This window comes from Nesoenas mayeri (assembly GCF_963082525.1).
Source record: "Nesoenas mayeri genome assembly, chromosome: 3".
NCBI classification, from domain to species: Eukaryota; Metazoa; Chordata; class Aves; order Columbiformes; family Columbidae; genus Nesoenas; species Nesoenas mayeri.
Genome location: NC_137544.1, coordinates 59,596,146 through 59,609,412, shown reverse-complemented (window position 1 = coordinate 59,609,412; position 13,267 = coordinate 59,596,146). Strand labels below are relative to the sequence as shown.

General features: G+C 42.0%; 1 protein-coding gene across 3 annotated transcripts; it reads left to right on the top strand.

Moving 5' to 3' along the window:
- Positions 1–522: 522 nt before the first annotated feature.
- ALDH8A1 (aldehyde dehydrogenase 8 family member A1) lies at positions 523–11,067 on the top strand (the record flags this gene model as incomplete). 3 transcript variants are annotated; one of them, XM_080341919.1, is made up of 7 exons in its annotated part: positions 523–1,151; positions 5,094–5,241; positions 5,608–5,763; positions 7,146–7,295; positions 7,936–8,192; positions 9,015–9,176; positions 10,615–11,067. In XM_080341919.1, exons 1-7 carry the CDS (start codon positions 1,014–1,016, stop codon positions 11,065–11,067), a joined length of 1,464 nt encoding a protein of 487 aa, XP_080198045.1. In that variant the 5' UTR covers positions 523–1,013. The 3 variants fall into 3 exon arrangements, with proteins under 3 accessions (XP_080198045.1, XP_080198047.1, XP_080198046.1); XM_080341921.1 differs by lacking the exon at positions 7,146–7,295; XM_080341920.1 differs by lacking the exon at positions 9,015–9,176.
- Positions 11,068–13,267: the final 2,200 nt, after the last annotated feature.

Below are 13,267 nucleotides of genomic sequence, written 5' to 3'. Positions count from 1 at the left end.
TACTTTCCATAACTGAGAAGTTTCAGAGTAAACTTACGGGTTAGAATACGAAACTGGCATGTGACTTATCTTTCTGTGGAAGCAATTTCAGTTTTTCTCACGTTACTCAGTGCAGCTACGGCACATACACATCTGTTTCATCCAGACAGTGCTCTTCTGAACAGAAGCTGGCAGTTTAATCTTGGGATGTCTGCTAAAGCCAGATTGTTGTGCTTACTTGAGCCTGGAACTCCTTCTTGCATTTCGGTAATGGGGCAGGTGAAACCACCTGATTGAAAAGAGGTTTTCTTCTGCCACCTCCAGCATAAACTCAGGACAGGCACACTTTACTACCAGCTTAGAGGATTTTTATTTAATAGAAGTGAGAGGACTTCGGGTATTCTAGGACCTGTATGCAAGTGTGAGGTGGAGACAACTCTGCTGAGACCACAGTTAGTGTCAGGAAGGGACTATTGTACAAGAAAAAGTGTTATGATGACAGAGCAGTAAAGGTGAGCTGCAGACATGCCCGTCCAAGTGTCTTTTCTCTGTGTCTATTGATGGTGAGGAGCAGGTTCCTGGTGAGGTGTTTGGGTCTTGAATTATTTTGTGTGGTTCTTGCAAAATGTCTTTCATCAGAATTGAGCTTGAAATACTGGCAGAGGGAAAAATTGCCCTGTCAAACCATTATTTTTCTCCCCTTCTTCATTATTTTATTTCCCATAGACAAGAGAAGAGCTGTTTTTGAACAGCTGCTCCTGCCTCCCTGCATCAACTCCTGGGAGAGAACCAAGTGTCACAGAAACAGGTTCTGGATTTTTTTGTTTGTTTGGTGGTTTTGTTTTTTTTCCCCTTTTTTTCTGCTGTTGTTGCCAGGGTTCATTCCCACTCATGAGCCAGCGGTGCAGGGAAGAGGGAAAGAGGGAGAGAGAGGGGGAGGAGATCAGACTCGCTGTGCAAATACGTACAGAACAGCCAATCTACGTTGATACCTTGCAGAAAAAAAAAATCCCAGACGAAGGCAGCGGCTAAGGATGGCTCAGTCAAAGGCTCTCTTGGTGCTGGAAAACTTTATAGCTGGGAAATTTGTTCCTTGTTCCTCCTACATAGACTCCTATAATCCATCCACTGGAGATGTCTATTGCAGGGTGCCAGACAGTGGCAAAGAAGAGGTGAGTACTATCCAAATGCACAAAGAAGTGAAAACGTTAAATGCACGTAACATTAATATTTTGAGTGGGAGAGACTGAAGGTGAGAGAATAGAAAAACACCAAGGAACACCAATGCTTAAATGAGTTAGTGCTTGACTGCATTGTAGCACTGTGTGATCTATTGCTGTGGCAGCAAATAGTGGTTTTTTACATTTTGCTGTTAGAAGGTTACAGGCTGGATCCCAGGCTCGTGTAAATCAAAAACTTCGGCTACCATGGGAGATTTCTTGTATATAAGTTAACAATAATGGTCAGACTGGCAGTAAGTATAAACAGTCTGGAAGAAAGAAAAAGGTTTATTATCTGTAACTAAACTTAGAGGTACTGTGTAAAACTAAATGTGTTCTTCCTTAGATTCTTGATGATTTGCAGTTGTCATTTAAAAGGATTTTTGGCTTACTGGCTTTTCCCTGAAGTATGGTAGAAAGCTTCCAGGGCCTCTCTGGTTTTGATATTAGCTGCTGGATATGAAGTGGAGCTGATGAAGTGGCTGCGATGAGTGTACAATACCTTAAAATGCGGCCTGTCCTCTGCATCAACGTAATGCTTCCTAGTGCTGTGCTCTCTAGTGCAATGAACATCTCCTGGTACCTTATATATATGTTCAGATGTGGATGGGCAATGTGACATTCTTCTGTGGAGCTGCAGTTTCTTTGATGCTACTTTATAAGGTGTGTGTCTGGTGTGTGTCTGAGATTTACTGAGGTAAGAAATGACTGGAAAAGCCTGGATAAAGTGAAGGGCTTGGAAAATGTTGACAAGCAGCATAGAGTATTTTCATTTTAAAAATGTTTTTTAAAACACACTGCTACTATGTGTAGCTGTTTCCTTCGCTTGCTTTTCAGTCCTGTTGACATCTTTTCTCTTTGCCTCTCTCAGCAGAAACCTTTGCACTGTAATTTCAACTGAGTAAATATTTGCTAGATGCTGATGACCAATGGTTAAATTGTAACAGATTTGGTTTGCTAGAATACATCTGTGTAAGTTCATTTCAACCCTAATTATACCTGAAAAGACTTCTCTTTGATGTGCAGGTGCAGATCTTCCTGTTCATTCATTTGCAAAATCATTAAAACCAGAGAGATGTGAGAATGCCAGAGCAGCCTAACAGAAAAAGGCTACCGGCCATTCTGAAGCTATAGTTCGAATATATGTTAAGAGCAATGGCTTTTTTTCTGTCACCTTTCTGACTTAGTGGTTGTGTGTAGTAGTGGGAACCCAGTTAAAACACCCATAAAGTCAATGAGTGCTTCTGCCTTTAGACAGCTATGAAAGAAGACTGGGATCTGCAGAGCTGGTAGCTGCTGGAGGCTGATGGAATAGGCCACAGGAGAAAGTGCAATCACATACTACTTAGAGGATATCTGGAGATTTCAAAATAAACATCTAGACTCAGGTTCAACAAAGAGCTCGGGATGCTGGTTTCTAGCAAGGCTCAAAGTCCTGTTGGATTTTTTTCCTGTTAATTTTAGTGGAGGGTTAGAAGGCAAAACAGACTGCAAATCTGTTGCTGACCCTGGAATTTAACATCAGGTCAGCTGAAGGGGCTATTTCAGCCAGTCTCTGCCAAAAACATTGAATGTTTTTCAGGGGCTAATTTGCCTCCTAGCAAGATGTCTTAGATTCCAAATAGCAGCACCAAAGCACACTGAGCAGGTGCCCTGTATCGCCAAAGGACAGGCTGGTGAGGGCGATTTAGTCCTGGCAAATATCTCCTTAAAAAAACCATCTCTCTCTAAAGAACCTTGATTCTGTGCATCATCCACTGGAAAAGCAAACATCATGTCCCGAGGGCAGTTTGGGGTACTTTGGTATCAACCTTTTACAATAGTTGTGGGTTGTGTGTTCTTTCTGTGTCTGTCTTTTGCAGAAGAGGAAAGCAGAAGGAAGTGTTGCAGACACACGAGTTCACAGTTGAATTCTTATGTGCATTTTCTTTATGGATCGACTTTCTTTGCTGCTTTTTGCTAGTCAAACTAAGTACCTGTTTAACCTTTGTACACTGTCTTACTTCTGTATAAATCTCTCTCCTTTTTTTCCTCTTGCCTTTTTTAGATCAATCTACTGCCTCTTCTTGCCTTCCTTTGCTGATTTTTCTTCTCTGCTGTCTGTGAAAATGCGACATCTTCCTTCTTCTAAAACCCACTGGAGGGTTGAAAATGCAGATGGCCTTAACTGCACACCAGCCCTCTCTTGATACAGGCAGCACCTTGTGGAAAAGGCCACAGGGGAGAGGGCAGACCAGAAGCAGCACCACAATGGCACCTAATGACAGGAGAGTAGAAGGACAAGTTAATCAGTAAGGGTGGAATAGTTTTGCAGAGGGTGACCCTTTTCAGAGTGGCGTGCCATCCCCACAACTGGCTCAAGAAGCTGCAGTTCCCCCTTACCAGGACTGCTGTGGCCCCGCTCCAGCAGTTTGGTGGCTGACAGCCACCCCTGGCACCTGGGCAGGAGGTTGTTGAACTAGAGTTGAAGGAGTCAAAGCTTGGCCGGTGATCCATGTGACCTCGTGTGAGTTGGAACTTTTTGCGCCTTTCTTAGTAAAACGTCAGGGGAGTCCCTATAAGTTATTTTGTAATGTTTTTTTTATAGCAGCCGTCATGATCTAAAGGAACAAATTTGGAACTCAGTTTTGTGGAATTGATGAGTCTTCAGCAGATTCATGGGAACCAGCAATGCGGCAACACTAGGAGAGGTCAGAATTATCTGACTGATCTTGCAGCAGCATCCTCCTAGTTATTGACTTGGGCAGATGTCCAAAAGCTGAATAAATTTAGGAGGAAAAATGTTGGGGAAACAACTAAAACAGATTTGCATATGTTAGACATTGGAGGCAATTAAGAAGTGATATATGGGAAGCAAAAACTGGGAAATAGGACAGTAAATTAAAATACAGAAGGATGCTAGTAAACATTTTTAGACTGGTAAACAACTTTGACAAGGAACTACTTATAAATCAGTAGATGCAAATAACTTTCATGTAAGATCCCAGAGGAAATATTTGATGGAAGACAGCGCTTTTTGGTGAATTTTAATCCTTTGAAGCCTAGTCTGCCTCAGAAAAGTGCTGGTATTCTGCCACTATTCAGAAAGGTCAGGCTGAAGGACCACGCATTACTTATGTACATCTTAGGCAAAATACTTACAAGACTGGTATGTATCTATATAAAATATGTATAATGAACTTTAATATCTGTAGAGCTCTGTAGGTATCTGATGAGAGAACTGAATATACACCAAGAGCTTTAGGAAGAAGCTATTTTTTATTTTTTTTATTTTTTTTTTAATATGAGGGCAATAATGAGTTTCTAGCTGTGATCAGGTAAGATTAAAAATTTTCTGTGTCTATTCTGTAAATCTATTCTCAGTCCATGCTAGAACCAGCTGGGGGAAAGGCAAGAGGAAATCAAAGGCTAGCAGGGCATACAGTTTGCTCCTTCCTCAAGTTCTGACTTTCTTTATTGCCTGGTGTGGCTCAAGTCCTGTGTTGCAAGGACTGTCAATGTTTAGGCTGAGCCTGAATTCACTCTGGGAGACTGTTGTACTTTCACACATGAGAAACGAGATTCTGCATGGGTTCGGCCAGTGGCACCACTTGCTGGTACCAGCTGACCAGCCCAGCATTTCCTCCAGGCCTGGAGAGTTGCCCACAAGTTTCTGGAATGTACAGAAAAGTGGTGAAATAAAGTATCAAGAAGATAAACTGTCCTGAGTTATGGGATAGTGTCTTGCAATGAAAATGGAGGAGCTATCAATAGTTATAATTCTGAAGGGAGACAGTCTTCCCAACAATGTGATTTGGATTACTAGCCTCTCAAATATAAATCAATCTGCTGATTGTTTGATATTTTTTCTAAGGCCTTTCATTAATATTCACCATCTCTCTTTTGCTTTTTTAGGTGGAAGCTGCTGTCAAAGCTGCCAAAGCTGCCTTCCCAATTTGGTCCTCAAAAAGCCCATTGGAAAGATCTCAGATCTTGAACAAATTAGCAGACCTGATTGAACATGACCTGGAAGCATTTGCAGAAGCAGAGTCAAAGGATCAGGGTAAAACTTGGAACTGTTGATCCAAATGTAGTGTCTTGCTGAATATTGAAATGGAAGTTATGGTGCAAATTTTTAGCATGGTATGAGCTGTTGGTGCAAATTGGAGTCGATGTGCATGAACTTTGCAGAAGTTGCTGATTTGGGATTCCTGGGGCATTCTTGCTGTTCAGAATTGCTGACGTTGACTTCAGTTGTTAGATATTTAGAATGCAATACTACAGGGCGCCCCTGTTCTTGACTATGGTTGCACTTGGGCATAGAGCAAAAGACATTACCTAAAAAAACTTGCAAATCAGCTTTCAGAGAGGAGTTTACTGCACTGTTTCTGCCCATGATAACACAGCAGTGTTCTTGGTTTTGTTTCAGGAAAAACTATCACATTTGCTAGAACAGTGGACATCCCTCGGGCCGTGTACAACTTCCGATTCTTTGCCTCTTCCATCCTTCATCACACGACAGAGTGCACCGAGATGGCAACCATGGGCTGCGTGCATTACACCTCGAGGGCCCCTGTGGGAGTTGGTATGGTGCTCCAAAGATGCTGAAAAGCTTGGCAGAATTTCTGCCTCAGCAGCGGCTCAACAAAGAAAGTGGATTTTCCAAAAGCATTTGTTGTCCATACATCATATGTTGAACACGATTGCTAAAGCACGAGCAACATTATGTAAAATCAGTTGTGCTACTGCATGGTAGAAAGAGTGTTTATATGCCTTAAAAAACGTGGTTTAATCTGGCAGTTCTCACCCTCAAAATCTCTCTTGTGTTTGTACATGTGTGTCTGTGTGGGTAAGTAAATAGCAGTGTTGTGGAGCAGTGAGGCATTGCAGGAGCACCCAGCTGCTGCTCCTGTGGGGAGAGCTGGATCCTCCTCGCCTTCTCGGGAAGAAGCAGGAGTAGTTTGCAAGGAGACATTTCAGGCTGTGAGTGGAGTGCCCACGGGTGGCTAAACCGCTTTTCGCTGGGGAATTGCTGAGCACGGCCACTAGATGCTGCCAGAGCTCTGGAAATCAAGCAGCTGCACTGAGCTGATGATTAATGGTGTCGTCATGATTCCATTATTAGGTGTTTTGTCTAAATATGTATGAATGTTGTACATTCACACTTGAATTATTTATGAACTAAAATTGGCTAACGTAGAGGACTCATTTAAAAGTTTTTGTGAGCAGTGGAGAACATGAACGTTCCTGGTGAAACTACTCTCATAAGGAAAAGTCACTCACAGCCTCTGTTCTGCCAAACAGCGAGCAATCCTGTGGCTTTTCTGAGCAGTCACACCTAACGATTACAGATGGTTTTTCACTATTTCTTATAAATATATAAGGTGAAAGTATTCCCAAAGGCAATTACTGAAAAAATTCTGATCATTCAGCAATTTGTGGAAGCAGCAGTTCGTACAATGATACTGTGACACTCACAAGTTAGGCTAAAATTTCTCAAGAAAAATACGGACTGTATGTTATGCATGCTCTTTTTAATATTAAAATTGGGAAACAAAAAGCAAGAATGATGTGAGCTCACACAGTGCCTTAACTTCCTATTTGTTAACAGACATTATTACCACAGATCAGTTGACTAAGTGATTGTTATGGCTAACTTTGCATTAATGATCCTGAAAAACACTGAAAATCTTCCTGTGAATGTAAGGGTCTGCCCTGAAAAATCAGCAAAACTTATCCGGAGAGTTTGGTTGATCACCTTAAGTGTCATATACACAAAACTTTTAAAGTTATCTGTCCATGAGAAATGTTTCTAGCTGTAGATTTGTTGTACGATTGGCTGGAGATAAAAGCCATAGCCAAATATACTTCGTAAACCTGAATTGGTGTGCACCTCCTTGAGGTTAGAGAAATGAGTTTTGTATCCCAACAGACTGAAATCCTGTCCTTTGCACTTTTGCTTTTTAGCTGGTTTAATCAGTCCTTGGAATTTGCCACTATACTTGTTGACCTGGAAAATAGCTCCTGCCATTGCATGTGGAAATACTGTGGTTGCCAAGCCAAGTGAGATGACATCTGTCACAGCTTGGATGATGTGCAAACTCTTGGAGAAAGCAGGTAAGGGGCGGAAATGCGATGGAACTCCTTGTCTGTGCACTATTTTTGTTGCAAAAATGAGTGCTCAACGAATTTGGGAAAGACTGTTTGCTGTAGCTGAGTGTTGCACCGGAGAACGAAAAGCTCTCCCTTGTCCTCATACTATCCTATCTCCCCAGCCTCACTATTTCGCATGTTTTTTCCACTATCTTCTCAAGAAAATTCTTCTTGTGTCCCCTCCTTTTCCTCTCCTGCCCTCCCCTAAAGAATGTCCTACACCCATGGTGATAGCAGAGGAACCATGAGGCATGAAGGAATGAGAATAAGCTCTTGGTGTCTGTGCTGTGGCTGTATTTGGTGCACTGTTAAGAAAAACTTGGAGGACAACTGCTTCTTCCCTGGATGACTGAAAACTGGGTCTCTCTGGTGATGGGTGTCAAGCAAGCTTGACTGATCAGTGGAATTGGTTTTATCTTTTAACCCATGACTCCCCAGACTTATTAAACATGATCTGTTTTAGTTCCCACATAAGTGAAGGTCAGTCTTTGTCACCCTTGAACTACTGGTAACTTTCTGACTTCAGGGACAAAACACAGTGAAGTGAAACCCACAAAGCAAGGGAAAAAGGGTATGACGACTGTGTGCCTTTCTTTCCCATCAGGGGTGCCCCACGGGGTGGTGAACATAGTGTTTGGAACAGGCCCCAAGGCAGGAGAAGCCCTTGTCTGTCATCCTGACGTGCTTCTGATCTCCTTCACGGGAAGTACGATGACGGCCCAGCGGATCATGGAGAAAAGTGCTCCACACTGCAAGCGGCTGTCGCTGGAACTGGGAGGCAAAAACCCCGCCATCGTCTTTGATGATGCTGACTTGAGCCAATGTATCCCCACAACCCTGAGGTCCAGCTTTGCCAACCAGGTGCCTCCCATCTCTGTGCTGTGTAAAGCCTGTTTGCAGCAGGAGGTGTGCATGTGTGTGAGAGCATGAGTGTGTCCATGCATAGGTACATGCCTTTGGATCCAAATCCTACATTGCCAAGGTCTGTTCCAAGAGTCTGTGCTGTGAGCAAACCCTTAGTAGAAAAATACAAAAAAGGTTTTGTTATTCCAAAACCAGCGAAACAAAATAATAAAGGGCTGTTCTTTGTGCTCCCCATCAGAAGATAACAAGGTGTCATTATCCCTATCAAAATAGATACATTGTTTATTCTCTCCAGGAAGCAGCTGCTTTAAATCCCCGCCTCTAAGTAAGTGGGAAGCATGCTGACTTGCTGGAATTAGATTAGGAGACTTCCTGCAAAATTCTATCAAAGTTCCTATTACTCTAACAGCACCAAAGCTGAGAGATCACCAAAGCCAGTGAACAGTACAAGGGCAAATGTTCAGAAAAATAGCTTGGTATCAGAAAGGGATTTTCGCTAAGTGAAGACGATCATTCAGATTGGAATTCAGGTTTCCTATGAACAATGTTAGAGAAGACATGTAATCAATGAGAAATAAAATTTACTTGCATTAGTGGCTGTACAGTCCTGTTATTGTGGTTTTGTATTTTGTTTCTGTTTTCCTTTTTAATCTGGGAAAAATCCTACTTTGGTGAATGTAATTTGCTCTCTTGAGGATGTCGCAACACAAGTCTTATTGAGGGATGTGACTCCTAGTATCTATCAATAGCACAATTAAGTATGAACTGATATTGTTTGCTTTATTTTTTATTCTTTTTTTTTCCTCCCCTCCCCGGTAGGGTGAGATTTGTCTCTGCACCTCCAGGATCTTTGTTCAGAGGGGCATATACAGTGAGTTCTTGAAGAAGTTTGTGGCAGAGGCTAAGACGTGGAAAGTTGGGAACCCCTCAGATCCTACAGTCAACATGGGAGCACTAATAAGTAAAGAGCATCTAGAAAAGGTGATGTTACATGGAATTTACATGATCTCATCTCATCTTTTGGAGGGCTATGAAAGGTGATTTCAGAGGTGTATGGAAAGGACTGTGTCCTCTCCAAGATTGACTCTGAGGGATGATGATCCAAAGCCATTACAAGGTATCTTTTTGATAAGCTTTCTGTTGTCTGTGGCCTGGTATTATGTGATTTCTCTGGAAAAATTAGCTCCATGAGGAAAATAGTTTAAAATTACAAACAACATTTATTGCTGTTTGAGGTGAAATAATTCAAAATGGTTAATTCTAAATCCTGAATTTGTATTAACCAATCTTAGAGTTCAGCAACATCTTCATGGATTTTAATATTGCATTTGCTAAGATCGCTCATTTGCCTAATAAGGCAATTAACAAGGTAAGTCTTTTGTATCACTCTGGCAAATTCTGGGGAATATAAGCACACAGTTACTTAGGACTGCTTGCAGTAATTTGGAATTAAATGTATGTGGAGAGCAGCTGAGATGTTGCACAGTTAAACAAAGTCTGCTTTTGTGGCTTATATGAAATTTTTATGGTGTCAGACAGAGTAGAGGAGAGCAGGTGCTCACATCCCAGAACTATCTGACACAATCAGCATAAGCAAGAAGCAGATTGCAAACCACAGGGTGAGAGAGAAAGCCAGACCTTTGTCAGGTTTCCTGATGCCTCAGCAGGTTCTTCGGGCCTGTTCTGAAGCAGAGTGGTAGAATCACCCGCTGCCCGAGGTCCTCGGTCTGCGGCATCACAGAGGACTTCGCGAGTCTAACCTATCAAGGTGGTTAAAAGATAAAGAAGCCTGATGGTATCTCTGTGGTGTTTTTATAGGGAAAGAAACCAGTCAATGATTTCAGAACAGCAGAAGCAGATTGATAGCATGTCCTATGTGCTCAAGGTAGCATATGAGGGCAACAGCCATGGAAACAGCTTTAATTATTTATCGATGAGATTTTCTATAGCATTCATGGCTTCATCATCCTAGTGGCATGTAAACATTTAACAAGCCTGCCTGTGAGGTAGGAAAATATTACTGATCCCTTGAAGTAAATGAGTGAATTGTGGCATGGAACACATGGCAAACTGCCCAAGCTCCTGGAAGAAGGGAGGGAGGCTCTGTGACCACTTGTGTTTTCATAGAGGCCCTACCCTGTTGAGAATACTTAGTGAGAAGGGCCAGTGGTGTTGCTTGCTAGGCTAGTAAGTGTTTGGAGGAGGAGAATAATTGTTTTACAGCAAGAAATACCCAACCTTACTTTTACAGCAACATAACAAAATCTAGCGAATGACCCTCTGTTGTTAGGAGGGAAGTAAAGGCAGCATGATCCAGATGGAGATATTCATTGGCTCCTGTTGATGTGCCCAGACTGGAGAGGTGAATCCTCAGGATTTGATGTCCTTTAGCAGTGATATTTTTCTGCTGTTTCCCCAGATAAGGAGCTATGTCAAGAAAGCTCAAGCTGAAGGAGCCAGAATACTCTGTGGAGAGGGAGTGGATTCCTTGACTCTCCCACCTGGCAACCAGAAAGGCTACTTCATGTTGCCCACAGTTATTGCCGAAGTCAAGGATGAATCTTGTTGCATGCAAGAAGAGATCTTCGGTCCCGTGACATGTGTGGTAGCATTTGATACAGAAGAAGAAGTGATTGAAAGAGCCAACAATGTGAAATATGGCTTGGCAGCCACTGTGTGGTCCAGCAATGTGGGACGTGTTCATAGGGTGGCACAAAAACTACAGTCTGGATTGGTGTGGACCAACTGCTGGCTTGTTAGAGATCTGAACTTGCCGTTTGGTGGGATGAAAGCCTCAGGCATAGGAAGGGAGGGAGCAAAGGATTCCTACGAGTTCTTCACTGAGGTCAAAACCATCACAATAAAGCACTGACATGTTAACACGAGTATATTAGGGTAAAACAAATGACAGCAGTTTGTGTAACTGTAAATGTCTTTCTGGAACACAGACTGCTATTTGGGCCATCTTTTTCTTGAACTTTGGTCAAGTAATATCAATGACAGCTAAAAATAGTCATCCCAAATGCTAACGTTGAATTCAACCTTGCCTGTTAAATGAGAAGATCAGTGCTGACTCCACAATCAACCCAGCCCAAGCCAGATGACTTGCTTATCAGATGGATCCTAAAGCTTTTTTGAGTATTCTTGCCTCAAAAATCTCTCCCTCTAAGGCAGATCAGAGAAAGGATGATCTGTAACTGTACCTGTGGTTGGTGAATTACCTTGAGGGACAAAGTGGCAAGCACATTGTGAGGCTGGTATTGTGATGGGAATCAGTCCATTTCCACTCTCAGCTGTACCTTCCATGTACCAATCCATATTGCACTTCTCTGATGTCAGACAAGGACTAATACTGCAGCACACTAAATGCTGAAGGCAGTACCTTTAATCTGTTAAGTGATGTTAAACCATAGGGTCATGAAATCCTCATGATACACAGAGACAATAAATGTTTTAGTTACAACCTGTTTTATGGTATGCAGCTGAATCATCCTAAAACTTGTTCTCTGACTATGGGATTGTCATATGCAGGGACAGGAGATCGACTTGGTGATCTTGTGGGCCCCTTCCAACTCAGGACATTCTATGATTCTATTTTGAAATTACAGCTTTTAGTCACTTTCAGGCCTCAGCGATGGTGTTTTTCACATCCCTGCCCAAAGATCTGGCTACATTACTGATGGTGTCATTCTGCATTAGTAAAGACTGGAAGTGACTCCTAAGACAACTAACTGTTGGAAATGAATGTCACAAAAGTGTAAAACCACTGGCAACTTTCCATTATTCATTTAGAGCTTTTATTTATTTGTTTGTTTGTTTGTTTTAATCAGCTGTCTCACAAACTTGTTCACATTCCCCAAAGAGAAATAAAGTTGGATACCTGTTTTGTGCCCCCCACTGCCCCGCCTGAGTAGGTTACGTTGGTATTGGATTTTTACAGCAGCCCTTCATGATTTGTTTTTCAGGTTTTGAGCTGAATTTCACAGTAAACAAAGCTGCACAGAGTTTTATAAATGCCTGTGTTTTGAGAAGAGCCAATGAGTCATTGGGATATTTTTTCAGGGCTGTTAGGGAAAGAAAAGGCACATCTAAAACACAAAACAACTGATGAAAAATCATTACTGATGAATTGTGAAAGAACAGAGTAGCAAATTGCTCTGCTGCTCCTCTGCACACCAAAAAGAAAATACATGGAGAAATTTTGGGGTAATAGAAAAAGCTTTTTTGTTTTGGTATAGTTTATAACATTTTTAAGGGTGTGGAGCTATGATATGCAGGGCTGTAATACCTTATAAAACTGATGTAGACAGTCTAGAAGAGTCTCTAGGCCTTGAGTACTCGGCCCAATTCATACCTTTATTTGATATTTCTAAATAAGATGATAGGGGTTTTTTGCATAATGTACCTTTCAACAGTATATTTTCCAGGGTGGATTTATTTTTTCTTTCCAGAGTTTGGCCAAGCTAATGCTGGGATTTACACTTTTCTTAGTAAAAATGCCAACAGGGTGCAGAAAGGCAGTCTTTTCTCTTTAAGTGCTTTTTGGCAAGTGGAGTCACTGGAATAAATAGTCTTTGCAAAAAGTGTGCCAGAGGCTGCTCTAATGGTCTTAGAGCAGGGGATGGAGCTCATGCCCCCTCCCCTTCCAAAAACATTTGCTACGTGTGTCTTGAGTTGGCTGAAAAGCTGATTTTCTCTTTGAGCAGACTTTTTGAAAATAGCTTGTACCCCAGAGCTGAGACCCGAGATTGTGATGAACTTTGAAATCTCTGGGTCCAACCCGCTTGCAGGGCAAACCGAACAGGTTGGCTGGGAACCTGGATGGCTTTTTTAATCGATGTATTCTGAAGAAGCACTAACATTGTGTTTTAAAACTCTACCTAGGTCTGTTCCTGACCACGTGGTGGCAGCAGAACACTCGCGTTTGTTTTTTATTCCCCACTCATTTTGCCGGCAGGGGAAAAAATAGCTATATCTGTGCATATTTAATTCTGCCAATTTATTTCTTTATCCATTTATTTATTTGCAAATCCTGTATGGAAGAGCAAAAGAACCCAAAAGCTGTGAAATGC